A 15823-nucleotide genomic window follows, 5' to 3' on the forward strand; every position below is an offset into this window, starting at 1 on the left:
ACCATTCTCCTGAAAACCGCCTAACCCAGACTCATCCTTTGGATTGCCAGACAGAGAAGCGTGATTCATCACTCCAGAGAACACGTCTCACTGCTCTAGAGTCCAGTTGATGGCGTGCTTTACACCACTGTATCCGACGCTTTGCATTGTACTTGGTGATGTAAGGCTTGGATGCAGCTGCTCAGCCATGGAAACCCATTCCATGAAGCTCTCTACGCACTGTTCTTGAGCTAATCTGAAGGCCACACAAAGTTTGGAGGTCTGTAGCTATTGACTCTGCAGAAAGTTGGCGACTTCTGCGCACTGTGCACCTCAGCATGCGCTGACCCCGCTCTGTGATTTTACGTGGCCTACCACTTCGTGGCTGAGTTGCTGTTGTTCCCAATTGCTTCCACTTTGTTATGATACCACTAACAGTTGACCGTGGAATATTTAGCAGTGAGGAAATTTCACGAATGGACTTATTGCACAGGTGGCAACCTATCACGGTACCACGCTTGAATTCACTGAGCTCCTGTGAGCGACCCATTCTTTCACAAATGTTTGTAGAAGCAGTCTGCATGCCTAGGTGCTTGATTTTATACACCTGTGGCCATGGAAGTGATTGGAACACCTCAATTCAATGATTTGGAGGGGTGTCCCAATACTTTTGGCAATATAGTATGTGTATGTTATATTAGATTATATGGTTAATATAAGGTAACTACAAGGGTTAGGCTTAGGGGTAGGTTCAAGTCTAGTACCTGGTTATTACCTAGTTATTGTAATTACTATAATTACATGGGGAACAGGACTGTAAAATAAATTAAGTGCTAATGAAATGTGTATATATGTATATATACATATGGATTTGTATATAAATGCATTTTAGATTTTGTTGTATCAGTTTTACCATTTATTTGTATTTAAAATAATAAAATTTTCGATATGCAAGTTTGTATTCAATTTTGCCTCATTTATTGTATATTGATACATTTTGCAATGTTAAAAAAGTGTCATGTGCATTTACGCTATACATTTACATCATTTATACTTTTTAATTATTTACTATATATCAAATGTCAATTGCTTGATTTTTTCTATATTGACGCCATATGCAAACTATCCTAAACTGATAAACGTAACAATTTCCAATTTTTTTTTTTTTTACATTTATTTTTCTCATGCTCAACTTAATAGACAAATGTATCTGAAATGCCAAACAATGTTTTCAATCTACAATGGGTACGGAAAGTATTCAGACCCCCTTAAATTTTTAACTTTGTTATATTGCAGCCATTTGCTAAAATAATTTAAGTTCATTTTTTTCCCTCAATGTACACACAGCACCCCATATTGACAGAAAAACACAGAATTGTTGACATTTTTGCAGATTTATTAAAAAAGAAAAACTGAAATATCACATGGTCCTAAGTATTCAGACCCTTTGCTGTGACACTCATATATTTAACTCAGGTGCTGTCCATTTCTTCTGATCATCCTTGAGATGGTTCTACACCTTCATTTGAGTCCAGCTGTGTTTGATTATGCTGATTGGACTTGATTAGGAAAGCCACACACCTGTCTATATAATACCTTACACAGTGCATGTCAGAGCAAATGAGAATCATGAGGTCAAAGGACTGCCTGAAGAGCTCAGAGACAGAATTGTGGCAAGGCACAGATCTGGCCAAGGTTACAAAAAATAATAATTCTGCTGCACTTAAGGTTCCTAAGAGCACAGTGACCTCCATAATCCTTAAATGGAAGATGTTTGGGACGACCAGAACCCTTCCTAGAGCTGGCCGTCCGGCCAAACTGAGCTATCGGGGGAGAAGAGCCTTGGTGAGAGAGGTAAAGAAGAACCCAAAGATCACAGTGGCTGAGCTTCAGAGATGCAGTCGGGAGATGGGAGAAAGTTGTAGAAAGTCAACCATCACTGCAGCCCTCCACCAGTCTGGGCTTTATGGCAGAGTGGCCCGACGGAAGCCTCTCCTCAGTGCAAGACACATGAAAGCCCGCATAGAGTTTGCTAAAAAAAAACACCTGAAGGACTCCAAGATGGTGAGAAATAAGATTCTCTGGTCTGATGAGACCAAGATAGAACTTTTTGGCCTTAATGCTAAGCGGTATGTGTGGAGAAAACCAGGCACTACTCATCACCTGTCCAATACAGTCTCAACAGTGAAGCATGGTGGTGGCAGCATCATGCTGTGGGGGTGTTTTTCAGCTGCAGGGACAGGACGACTGGTTACAATCGAGGAAAAGATGAATGCGGCCAAGTACAGGGATATCCTGGATGAAAACCTTCTCCAGAGACCTCAGACTGGGTCGAAAGTTTACCTTCCAACAAGACAATGACCCTAAGCACACAACTAAAATAACAAAGGAGTGGCTTCACAACAACTATGTGACTGTTCTTGAATGGCCCAGCCAGAGCCCTGACTTAAACCCAATTGGGCATCTCTGGAGAGACCTAAAAATGGCTGTCCACCAACGTTTACCATCCAACCTGACATTACTGGAGAGGATCTGCAAGGAGGAATGGCAGAGGATCCCCAAATCCAGGTGTGAAAAACTTGTTGCATCTTTCCCAAAATGACTCATGGCTGTATTAGATCAAAAGGGTGCTTCTACTAAATACTGAGCAAAGGGTCTGAATACTTAGGACCATGTGATATTTCAGTTTTTCTTTTTTAATAAATCTGCATAAATTTCAACAATTCTGTGTTTTTCTGTCAATATGGGGTGCTGTGTGTACATTGAGAAAAATGAACTTAAATGATTTTAGCTGGCTGCAATATAACAAAGAGTGAAAATATTGAAAGATATCAATTCCACCACTTGAATCTGTTTTCAAAGGTCGTATCCAATTCCAAAGCAGTTTTCATTCATTATCAGAGATAAAGTTACTGGAATGCGAGAAGTAAATCAGTTCAGACAGGTTTTGAACAGCAGAAATGTTTCTTAAATTCACCACCAAAAACACACTGCAGGTTTTTTTAAACATTTTTAATTTCACAAAACAAATGGGTTTCTTTTAACATGAGTTTTCATTTTCCTTCTGTGCATCTAACAATCTCGCCATTTTTAAAAAGAGGGAGAGAAAATAATTTACACATCTTTTGTTTGTCATATCTACAAAAATAAAATTAAAGAAACGACTAGAGCTTTACAGAAAATGAACATATAAAACAGGCCGTGAACTATATTACATGAGTGAATGCCAATAAAAATAAAACAAACATTTACGTACAGTAGTTCGCACGAGTACGGTTTCTTCGTTGTGCAGCATACTTTTACAAATCGTTGACGAGTATGAATGAACATGGAACGATGGAGGAATGAGGCAAGAAACGAAAGAGGAGAAGAGAAGAAAATGTATGGAAAAAAAAGAGTTAAAGCTAACGAGAGAAATCACGTCTACATTTCTCCACCTGAGTTAACAGTAGTTATCCATACAAGCAACGTCTCTGAATTCAATCCACGTTAGAAACTTTCTGCAGTCGCACATAAACTCGCAAAAACAATTATTAAAATACAAAATAAGAATAATAAACAAAACAAACTTAAAAGGAGGTGAGGTAACAATCCTCCTTTGGCAGGTTAGGCGGACACGTTAAACACTTATAAAGACGCTTGCTTATCGAAACGTAAAAGTTACGTTGTTTTTATTTATTAGAGTTCCCGATCCCTTCATTTGTGTTTCAAGCACCCGTTGAGCTACGAATGAACTACCGCAAACGGTGAGGGACAAACGTTCACAGTATTTACACGTAATACAAATGTCAGCTTGCAGGTCACATGACATGATGTCAGAATTCATAAACACGCCCCTTTTTTTTCTGTGCGATATAAACAGGAGTCCAGTCACGCGCTGTGCGATAGTGTGCGTAGAAACAGAACAAATGTTTGTTGGATATTTTATTTCTTCCATAGCACATGGAAAAATTTAAAACAAAACCTTCACCTTTTGTTGTTTTCCTTCTTTCGCATAGTGTTACATAATCAAATACAAGCTACTATATTAACGAACAACGATATTCGTGAAACATCCTTATTCGCCCCCATGTTTATGTCCACAGGGGTCCCAGTGCAAAAGAACCTGAATTTGTCAACGCCGGAAACGGCTCAGGTTGATGCGGCTCACGATGGAAAACGTCGCCCGTTTGGATTGACGACTTTCCTGACGAGCTGAATGGAGGAGAAACAGACGTACAGCAGGTAAAGTGCTGGGGTTTCCTTCGAAGGACAGAGTCATGTCTTCAGCCGCGCTACTTCACTTGCGTTTCACTTCCTGTTCTTCACGCATCACTTACGTTCTTCAATCAACCAATAACATTTCATTTTCTCTCTTGAATGCGCTACTCGAATCACCACTTTCCTTCTTCCGTCCTTTCTTTCTCAGCGCAGGCCGAAGGGTCGTCCGTCCCTTCTCAAGTCACGAATTGACACAAACAACACATAATTCAACCTGGATGGTGCTTCCAGGAGCAAGGCATGCTGGGAAGGGGCTACATCATAGAGTGCAGAGTGTGTGTTTGCGTGAGTCTGTGTGTGCGAGATGAAAGTTCTCGAGTAGGTCCAGTGTAAACCGTCAGAAACCAGTGGACTGGATTTCTGGCTGGGCTGGTTCTGTCGAGACGCCCTCCTTACCTGTAAGAACAACAAAGATATACTTTGTCAACTTGGGAATTGCGGACTTTACACACATTTTCTGCACTTGAAATTGGATTTACACGTGTTCAAAACAGCGGTGAGAGCGTTAAACTCATTAGAAGCAGTTTTTGAGATCGAAATGTCCGCACCATCTCCTGCTCCTCGGTCCAGTGATGGTATTCGGACCGCTGCGGGAGACTTGTCGACGAGATCACTTGACATTTTACCAGCAGGAAGTGGTTTTCTTAATTTCTTCAGAAGTTTGTAGTGATCTGCTTCAATGTCCTACAAAAACAGGTGAAAAGAAACAATCAACATTGTTTTACAACAACATGTTTATATACCAGGTTGAATCTCACAAAAATAAATACAAGTCACAATTAGTCCACAAAAATCACCCCCAAAAATGTTTATATGGGTCACTAACACTTTTTTGCATTGATAATATAAATATAAATAAATGTAAAAAAAATATCGAAGTCAGCATAAATTAAGAGCTGTACTTTTTTTAGCGCAATTTAAATGTTTAATATAGTTTGCAACTACATCACTAAAAACAAGCCACATTTTTACTGCAAAATCACCAGAAATAAGATAAAATAAAACAAAATAAAATACGATTTTAAAAGCCAAAAAAAACAACCCTTATTTTATTTTGCATTAATAAAAATTTTTGTTTACATTAAATAAATTAAATTAATATAATGTATAAATACTTCATTTTTGAAATAATACAGTTTGACATTACTACATTTTTTTTTTTTTTGGCATGAAACCTGCTTAAAGGATTAGTTCACTTCAAATTTTAAAATTTCCTGATAATTTACTCACACCCATGTCATCCAAGATGTTTATGTCATTTGAAATGTCCTTCTTCAGTCGAAAAGAAATTAAGGTTTTTGAGGAAAACATTTCAGGATTTTTCTCCATATAGTGGACGTCAACAGTTACCAATGGGTTGAAGGTCCAAATTGCAATTTCAATGCACCTTTAAAGGGCTCTACACAATCCCAGCCGAGGAATACTTGCACTGCTCTGCGCCACGCATTACGTAAATCACATTGGAAAGGTCACACGTGACATACGCGTGGACATGCAAAGACTTAGTCGAACGGCATTTAAAAAAAATAAAATAAATAAAGGTAAAACAACGATGTCGGACAATTTTGAAGTTGGAGGAGAAGATGACAGTTTTTTTTGCCTACGTCACACGTGACCTTTCCAACATGATTACGTAATGCGTGGCGCAGAGCAGTGCAAGATGAGCATTTGTGGTTAAAAAGTATATAAATTTTAATTTTTTTTTTAGAAAATGACAGATCGTTTTGCTAGATAAGACCCTTATTCCTCATCTGGGATCGTGTAGAGCCCTTTAAAAGTGCATTAAAACTGCAATTTGGACCTTCAACCCGTTGGTAACAGTTGAAGTCCACTATATAGAGAAAAATCTTGAAATGTTTTCCTCAAAAACCTTAATTTCTTTTCGACTGAAAAAAGAAAGACAAACATCTTGGATGACATGGGGGTGGGTAAATTATCATGAAATTGTAAAATTTGAAGTTAACTAATCCTTTAATTGTCAAATATAATTTACATTTACAATAAAAATATAATAACAATGCCAAAAATAAAACGACTAACAAAAACTTCAAACGTGCTTAATTCAGGATTCAATTTCTTTTTTTAATTTGGGTCAAATATGGCCTGGGCATGCATGGACATGTTTGTAATGTGTGTGTGTTTGTGTTTTACCCTCAGGTGCTGCAGTTTCCTCATAAGCTCCTCCATGGTGTTAAAGATCTCGTCCACGTTCCTGATCACATGCCGCTGGATGCTCATTTGAGAATGGCCGAGCCCTTCCCTTCGTCTCAGAGTCTCAGTCAGCGACTGGTCAGTTGGAGAGAGGCAGGGCGTCTCTTGCTCCTCTTCCTCGTTGATGAAGGACGATGAGAACACATTGCTCGTCTGATGGCTTGTTCTCAGACGCGTCCGAGTCTTTGAGCTCATCTGTGCTGCTCTCGTCTGTGAGAGAACTGGATTGCTCTTTGGGCATGACCAGATAAAACATGTTTCCTGGAAGTAGCGCAGCAGAATCGTTAACAAACAAATAAATAAATAAATTTAAAAAAATAAGTAAAATGAACCATTTTCTAATAGTTTTCAACTAAAAACTGAAAACAGTTTTATGTGTTTTGACCGTTCATTTACACGACAACGGCATTTGGGGGCCTGCAAATGCAAACTTTTGAAAATGGGCTTCAAAGTGCAAGTTTTTGAAATCTATACCATTATCGTCTTCGTGTAACTTACAAAAACATGACTTGTTCAGTCTATAGGCACGTAGTGTTTCCTTACAAAGTGACCTACCAGTTAGACCTACCTGAAATCTTAAAGCATTGTTTACAAGGTTACATGGGTCAAAAACAATGAAAACAATAACTTTGAGCATTTTGTCAGGGAAGCTAAAAATCGGAACCAGTTTGTCTGGGACAGTAGAAAAAAGCCTTAGCGTTGAGCCATGATATAGTAAAGGAAAGTAAATGTGCTATTTATGACAATAAGGTTTATGTGAAGATTTTTTAAAGCCTATTAAATATTAAAATTGATAGCTTTCAATTATACTGTAATGTTGAATGGCTATAATTAATGGACGAAATCAATTTAATAGAGACATTAGCATCACTGAAACTGGCCTTCATTCATAAAAAGATGCCATTAAAGAAATATTTTAAATGTAGTCTATGTTGTTTCTACATTAATTTGGAGATTCAATGTTAAAGTATTACAAAAAAAAAAAAAAAAAAAAAAAAAACAACTTTAAAATGTTAGGTGCAATTAGTCGCAATTACAGAAAAATGTGTGATTAATTAATTTTCTTAAATCGATTGACAGCACTAATAAAAACTATAAAGAAATATGTAAAGCAAAAACTAATAAAAATGAGAAAACAAAATTATTAAAAACAAATTGAAATGAAAACTGAAAATATAAAAATGAAAATTGATTATATGCTATAATAGTACATTATTAATACTAAAATAATATAATTAATATATCAAATATACCTTAAATAACTAACACATTTATTTAGTTAAAACAAACAAAAAAATAAATTAATTTCAATTCTTTTTGAATGCCTTTGTAACTTCCTGACTATTAATTCTCATTCTTATAATCACACTGTTGATTACAAAAGTAAATGTTCTGAAATGATGAATCGTTAAAGCTCACAAGAAGAACAAAAGAAAGAGATGGACTGATTCTAGATCATTCAGGACCGGTTTCCAAAACTGAAACCAAATCTCATCCTAGATTATATTTCACAGCCAACCGATGAGGTTTGAGACGAGTCACAACTGTTCGCAGGAAACCGGCCCAGAATGCATCTGCCAAAAGGTATTGTACTTTAAATTAAGCCCCACCTCTGTCCTGAGAGGATTGGCTGGCGGTGACATCATCGGTGATGTCGTCAGGAAGAGAACAGCCCGCACCCACGACTGTGTGTGAAAGACAGGTAGAAGGTGTGTGTGTGTGTGTGTGTGTGATTATGTGTGCATGTGTGTGTGTGTGTGAGTGTGAGAGAGGGAGAGAGAGAGTGTGAGTGTGTGTGACAGAAGTGTGCAGAACAATGGTGTGAGGTGCATTTATGTAGTGTGTGTAGTTAGACACAGACAAATACAAGAAGCCAGAGCACCATACATGTGAGAGCGAGAGAGAGAGAGAGAGAGAGAGAGAGAGAGAGAGAGAGAGAGAGAGAGAGAGAGAAGGTGTGTGTTGTGGAAAAGTAGCAAAAAGAGAGAACGAGAAAAGTGTGTTAAATCACATAAGCTTCATCACAGTGAGATCTGAATACATGCAGAAAGACAGAGACAGACAGAGGGGAAAGAGAGACAAACTCTTCAATTCTTTGAAAATACAGAGTTAAATTAAGTACAGCTTAAAGAATTTTACAGCCACAACATCTAAGTTCCCTTTTTAACTAAACTATTAAAAATCATTTTGGTTCATTGAAATTAAGCTAACATAGAGTGAAATATAAATATTAGATTAAAACCTTGAAAATGAGAAAAGTTACGATACTAAAACTGAAATAAAAATAAAATAAATAGAAATATATATTTAAAAATCTGAATCAGTTGCTCTGTGGTTGCTAGGTGCTATAGGAGCAGTTATGATTATATAAAAATTAGAATAGAAAATATTTATAAATAATAAAAATGTCCCTCAGTTTGTAAAAACAAACTAAAAGTACAGTAATGCACTTATATAATAAAAGTAGGCAGCGTTCTTGAAGGTTCCAGAGCATTTTGTCAGGAGTTGAAATACTGGTTATAACTTTGCTTTGATTTAATCCCACTAGTCTAATAACGTTGACATGTATAGTCTTGTGACTAGTATAAGTGCAGTATAATTTAGCCAGTATTTTAATGTTTACTTGGTGCATGGCCTTGCTCAAAAACTTTTATTTTAAGTGCATTTCTGTAAACTTTTGTGATTTTTGCTTTTAAAGGTGCCATAGAATTGAAAATTGAATTTACCTTGGCATAGTTGAATAACAAGAGTTCAGTACATGGAAATGACATACAGTGAGTCTCAAACTCCATTGTTTCCTCCTTCTTATATAAATCTCATTTGTTTAAAAGACCTCCGAAGAACAGGCGATTCTCAACATAACACTGACTGTGACCCAACAGTCAGGATCATTAATACATATGCCCCCAACTTTTGCCTATGCCAGCCCATGTTCAAGGCATTAAACAAGCCAGTATTAACGTCTGGAGCAGCACACAGACTTTATGCAGGTAAGAAAGCAAGGAACAATAGCGAAAAAATAGCAGATGGGGCAATAATAACTGACATGATCCATGATAACATGATATTTTTAGTGATATTTGTTAACTATCTTTCTAAATGTTTCATTAGCATGTTGCTAATGTACTGTTAAATGTGGTTAAAGTTACCATCGTTTCTTACCGTATTCACAGAGATCAGAGTCATGTGGTTATTTTCATTATTAAACACTTGCAGTCTGTATAATTCATAAACACAACTTCATTCTTTATAAATTTCTCCAACAGTGTACCATTAGCCGTTAGCCACGGATCACTATCAAACTCATTCAGAATTAAATGTACACATCCAAATAAATACCATACTTACATAATCAGGTATGCTGCATGACGAACACTTTGTAAAGATCCATTTTGAGTGTTATATTAGCTGTGCGAACTTTGTTTATGCAATGTATTATAGAGTCGCGAGCTTGGGGGCGGGGAGCGTGAGCATTTAAAGGGGAAGCACGCTGAATCAGCGCATATTTAATAATGCCCCAAAATAGGCAGTAAAAAAAAAAAAAAAAAAAAATCTATGGGGTATTTTGAGCTGAAACTTTACAGACACATTCAGGGAACACCTTAGACTTATATTACATCTTGTGAAAAAGCGTTCTAGGGCACCTTTAATAAACTGAGGGACGAGTTGAAATGATCCTTTGTGGTGATCGACAGCATGCAGTACATCGAGCTTTAGCTGTACTGAATTAAGAATATTACTTTAATCACTATATTATATGTTGTTCTAGAGAACTATAAATGTTAAGTTGCTGATCATCATATAATATTGTGGCAACTTATGATTAGCATCACCACTGAGTGTTTACCTTTCCTCACAACCTGAACAGCAGGCTGCAGCACCTCCAGAGGCGGAGCTTCTACAGGCTCCTCCCCCCATTGACTGGGAGTCTCACTAGGGGCAGGCTCAGACAACTCCGCCCCCGGTCTGTCTGTAAAAGAGCTTCTTTCATTGGCCGTCTCATTTGTGGGCGTGTCATCTGAATCTTGACTCCATCCGTCCTCCAGGTCTCTGAAGATCAGCTGTCGGAGGGTTTCCACTGAGAAAGCAAGAGAAAAATCCACCTTTTAGAGTTTTGTTTCAGTCACTTAGTAGCAAGTTCACAACACAATTCTGCTTATATGTTCTGTTTTATGAGTTATATGTGCAAAAAAAGTACTTATGTGCAAAACTAGTACTTAATTTTAGACAGTTCTATTTCATAAAGAAATTTTTTTTTTTTTTAAAGTTCCAATCAGAGTTATTGAAGTATTATTTATATATTATTATAGTATTTATTTTATATTTTGAATCAGGTTTTATTTTCATATTTTCAGTTTGTCATTTTTTTATGTTAGTATTTTTTATTAGTTTTATTAGATTTCTATTTAGCTTTCTTTTTCAGTTTTAGTAATTTTAGTAATTAAAGAAGCTTATTACATTTAAGTTTGATGCCAAGGCAACTTTTCAAATTTCCTTTAAGTTTTTTTTTTTTAAAGTACAAGTTTTTCATGTAGTATTTTTATTTTATTTTTAGCTTCTTTTTTCAATCAGAAAGTCCCTTCCTGTCTAAGGGCCAGAGTTCATGCTGTACTGTGCCTCTGTGAGCCCAAGCAAACACTAGGGATCGCTCACCATCTTGAAGAGCAGCTTCTGCGACACCAGCTTTAGTTTGGAGGTAACCGTCCCCATCCTCGCGACAGCTCGCTTCTGATTGGTCTGTGGGTGTGGTGGGCCTCAGAGCACATTCATCATCACTGGCAGAGTCCCTCTCCAGAGACACGGACGACTCCGACAGAGACACATCTAGAGGAGAGCAGGAAAATATGATGACACACTCTTTAAAACTCCATAATGTGACATTTCTGAGTACAACAGTACACTGAAAAACGCATTGTTTGATATATTGTTTAATTTATACTGTCTTTTGTTGCTTTTATTTTACTAGTTATTTATTATTTACTGTTTTGGGTGTGTTTTAGAGTTGCGAACTTCAATTTCGTTGTTGTGTACAATTGTACGCATACAATGACAATAAAGATTCTTATTCTTGAAATGGAAATGCCAGGCCTTAGTTTTGCAAGTTATTTCATTTTGATCACAAAAACATATTTCTTCCTCAGTATAATGTGTACTGATGAAATACTCACAATATGAACTTTTATTAAGAAAATCCTATTTCCCAAAATCTACAGACAGCCTTGTTAATAATAACACAACTTATTGGAGTAAATATTGTGTAAAATGACAAATATTCATATTCATGTGCTGTTATTAAATTATAAACACTACCTTTCAAAAGTCTGGGGTCATGAAGGTTTAATTTTTTTTTTAAGAAGTCTCTTCTGCTCACCAGAGCTGCATTTAATTAATTTGAAAAAACAAAAACAAAAAACAAAACAAAAAAAACAGTAAAAATTGTCAAATATTTTTACAATTTAAAATAACTGTTTTCTATGCGAATATATGTTCAAATGTAATTTATTCCTGTGATTCCAGCATCATTATTCCAGTCTTTACGGTCACAATTATCCTTCAAAAATAATTTTATTTTTGATGTTTAAGAAACATATTATCAATGTTGAAAACAGTTGCGCCGCTTCATATTATATATTATATATTTTTGTGGAAACTGTGATACTTTTCATTTTTCAGGATTCTTTGTTAAATAGAACAGCATTTACAGTACAGTCCAAAAGTTTGGAACCACTAAGATTTTTAATGTTTTTAAAAGAAGTTTCGTCTGCTCACCAAGGCTACATTTATTTAATTAAAAATACACTAAAAAACAGTAATATTGTGAAATATTATTACAATTTAAAATAACTGTTTTCTATTTGAATATATTTCACAAAGTAATTTATTCCTGTGATGGCAAAGCTGAATTTTCAGCATCATTACTCCAGTCTTCAGTGTCACATGATCCTTCAGAAATCATTCTAATATGCTGATCTGCTGCTCAAGAAACATTTAATGTGTACAATTGTACAAAATATTTGTGTACAATATTTTTTTTCAGGATTATTTGATGAATAGAAAGTTCAAAAGAACAGTGTTTATCTGAAATCTAATCTTTTGTAACATTATAAATGTCTTTACTGCCACTTTTGATTGATTTAATGCATCCTTGCTGAATAAAAGTATTAATTTCTTTAATTTCTTTTCAAAAAAATAAAAATAAAAATTCTTACTGACCCCAAACTTTTGAACGGTAGTGTATAATGCTACAGAAGCTTTGTATTTCAGATAAATGCGGTTCTTTTGAACTTTCTATTCATCAAGGAATCCTGAAAAAAAAAGTACACAACTGTTTTCAACATTGAAAATAATCATAAATGTTTATTGAGCAGCAAATCAGCATATTAGAATGATTTCTGAAGGATCATGTGACACTGAAGACTGGAGTAACAATGCTGAAAATTCAGCTTTGCATCACAGGAATAAATTACTTTGTCAAATATATTTAAATAGTACACAGTTATTTTAAATTGTAATAATATTTCACAATATTACTGTTTTTTACTGTATTTTTAATTAAATAAATGTAGCCTTGGTGAGCAGATGAAACTTCTTTTAAAAACATTAAAAATCTTAGTGGTTCCAAACTTTTGGACTGTACTGTATTTGAAATATCAATCTTTTGTAACATTATAAAATGTCTTTCCTTTCACTTTTGATCAATTAAATGTATACCTGCTGAATAGATCCCAAACTTTTGAACTGTCATGTATGTACTGAATATAATCTCCAAACATCGATATATAAATCCCTCATCGGTCAATCTTACCTAACTGATTGGCAGATGGCGGCACACCTGAGGACCTGAAACAGAGCAGACACAGTTTCATCAGAGAGAGAGAGAAGCCGTGGCTGTAGTTTTCATTGTTTCTGTGCTGATGCTGTGCTGACGTACCGTGCTGGTGATCCTAGTTTGGTTGATCCTGATGCTTGAGTGGCTGAAGCGATTGTCTTTTCCAGCTGGTCTTTCCAACTGACATACGACAGCAATGAAACATTGATTTGAGCACACACTATTTTGAACACTTATTTGAACATTTTTGTACCATTATTGTAACCACTATTAATTCATAAAAGCTGCATGCAAATTTTTGATAAAATAACACTGAAAAGAACTAGAAAAGCATTGTCTAAAATGGTTTTAGATGCAGTATAGACTGCTAATATAAACTGCCCATTTCACCCATAATAATGACAGCAGGAATAAATTGGCTGCAATCCTGTCAATCAAACAAAAGTAGCCAATGAGGAATCAGCTGAGACTCACGTATTCTTCTCTGATGACGTCCCGGCCACCAGCTCATAGATCTGTCTCTCTGATGTGCTGATAACATACAGCGCTTTATTGTCTGCAAGATAAAAGTTCATGAAATGTTTGAAAGCATCTCTATATCCTTTAGTGTTTTATTTAAAGAATGCTCCGGAATGAACTTGATTTAAATGTTGAATATGTCTATATGTGCAAGTATAAATGCATGGTTTTGAACTCTCACCTGTCGCGACTGATCGGACGAGGGAGGAGTCGAGGCGAACGACAGGGCAGAATGGTGTTTTGAGGTCTGTAGCTCCACCCCCGACTCCACCCAGCGAGCGTGACGGACAGCGCAGGATGAGCCGCTCGTCTGGACCCTTCTGAAGCAGCACCAGCAGATCTGAGAGCAACAGCGCCTGGATCTCTGGAACAATTACCCACAAAACACAATTTAAAATAAAAAAAAATAGTGTTCAGTCAGCGTCTTTAAGATTTGATTTTTTTTTTTTTTTTCCCCACTCAATATGACCATATAATAATAATAAAAATAATAATCACCATAATCATAATAATTCTAAATAATATTATTATTTCAATTATAAAAATTATATTGTAAAAATTAATAGTATCGTACAGTAAAATAAAAACAGAAAATGGAAAAATGGAAATATATTTTTGCATATTTTTTTACAGATCATTTGCTTTAAAATGTATTCAAATGTACAATTTCAAAAAATATATTATTTTCTATTAAAATAAAATAATCAATATAATAATAATAATAATAATAATAATAATAATAATAATAACATTTAAAGTTTTCCCTATTGAATATGATTATATAAGCAATAATAATTTAATATATTTTTAAAAAAATTTATATTATTTAAATTATGAAAATGAAACAAATTTTCATATTATACACACACACATACATATATATATATATATATATATATATATATATATATATATATATATATATAGCAAAAGTAATATTTTTTTACAGATCATTTGCTTTAAAATGTATTCAAATATACAATTTCAAAAATATATACTAATTTATTTTATATTAAAGTAAACAACATCATAATAAATATAATAATCAATAATAATATTAAAGAAATTTCCCCATTGAATAATAATAATAATAATAATAATAATCATTATTATTTTATTTAAATTCTATAAATTAAATGAATAAATAAATATTACTATTGCAATAACATTATTGTATTGTAAAAAAAAAAAAAAAAAAAAAAAAAAAAAAAAAAAAACACATCCCTGAATATTTATTTTTTATATAAACGGTACATTTGAAGTCAACTTTGAACACTATGGTTAACATGGTGATTTTTAGTTAATTTTAGCAGTATGATTCTGTTCTGATACGTCCATCTGCACTGAACATTTTTACCGATGGCTTTGTCTTTGCTGACTTTCCACGTGAGCGGCCCCTCATGGATCATCCTCTTAGTGGTGAGATCCAGATTCTGTGAGAAGACGAGAGAGAAGCGACAGCATGAAGAACGATATTACAGTCCTTAATGAGGCGTACGGGACATGTGAAGGACACAGAACAGGCTCGTACCTTGAACTGTGCTGCGGCGGGATTGGCCTGTCTCTCCAGAGGCGTGAGGTCCAGCCTGCGCTGGTATTGGCTGAGCCTATGCCGGTGCTCTGTCTCCCTGACGTCCTCGTTAACAGCCTGCAGAATCCCGCGGCAACAGGCCTGTGCTCTCTGCAGCAGCTGCAAGGTCAGGAGAGGAAACTACACACACACACACACACAAACAAATAAGAAAACGATGCTTTCTAAGATACCTTGTTTTAGCCTAAATCTAAGGCAGAATTGCATGTACACAACACATCATAATTGATTTGTGTGCGTTTCACTCACTCTCTGTGTATTTGATGATGTTGTCCAGCAGCAGTGGATATTTAGTCAAGCGCTGCATCTCAGACACCAGCAGATCTTTTAGTTGTAACCTGCGGCAGTGAGGACTGGCCTCACATTCCTGTCAAACATCACAGCGTCAGATGCCACAGCACATCATACAGTCAAAATAATTGCACTGCTTGATC

General features: G+C 35.4%; 1 protein-coding gene across 1 annotated transcript in view; it reads right to left on the bottom strand.

Annotated features, from left to right (window-relative positions):
- Positions 1–3220: 3220 nt before the first annotated feature.
- The window catches only part of arhgef11 (Rho guanine nucleotide exchange factor (GEF) 11), a 36121-nt gene continuing 23518 nt past the window's right edge, over positions 3221–15823 (bottom strand). The window contains 15 exon segments of the mRNA XM_048185386.1: positions 3221–4635; positions 4788–4923; positions 6391–6594; positions 6596–6711; positions 8061–8135; positions 10298–10528; positions 11104–11274; positions 13256–13290; positions 13382–13459; positions 13754–13835; positions 13980–14162; positions 15156–15231; positions 15330–15485; positions 15487–15509; positions 15639–15756. Coding sequence (XP_048041343.1) covers positions 4577–4635; positions 4788–4923; positions 6391–6594; positions 6596–6711; positions 8061–8135; positions 10298–10528; positions 11104–11274; positions 13256–13290; positions 13382–13459; positions 13754–13835; positions 13980–14162; positions 15156–15231; positions 15330–15485; positions 15487–15509; positions 15639–15756 — 1743 coding nt within the window. The 3' untranslated portion in view covers positions 3221–4576.

The sequence above is a fragment of the Megalobrama amblycephala genome, linkage group LG3 (assembly GCF_018812025.1).
Source record: "Megalobrama amblycephala isolate DHTTF-2021 linkage group LG3, ASM1881202v1, whole genome shotgun sequence".
In the NCBI taxonomy this organism is placed as follows: Eukaryota; Metazoa; Chordata; class Actinopteri; order Cypriniformes; family Xenocyprididae; genus Megalobrama; species Megalobrama amblycephala.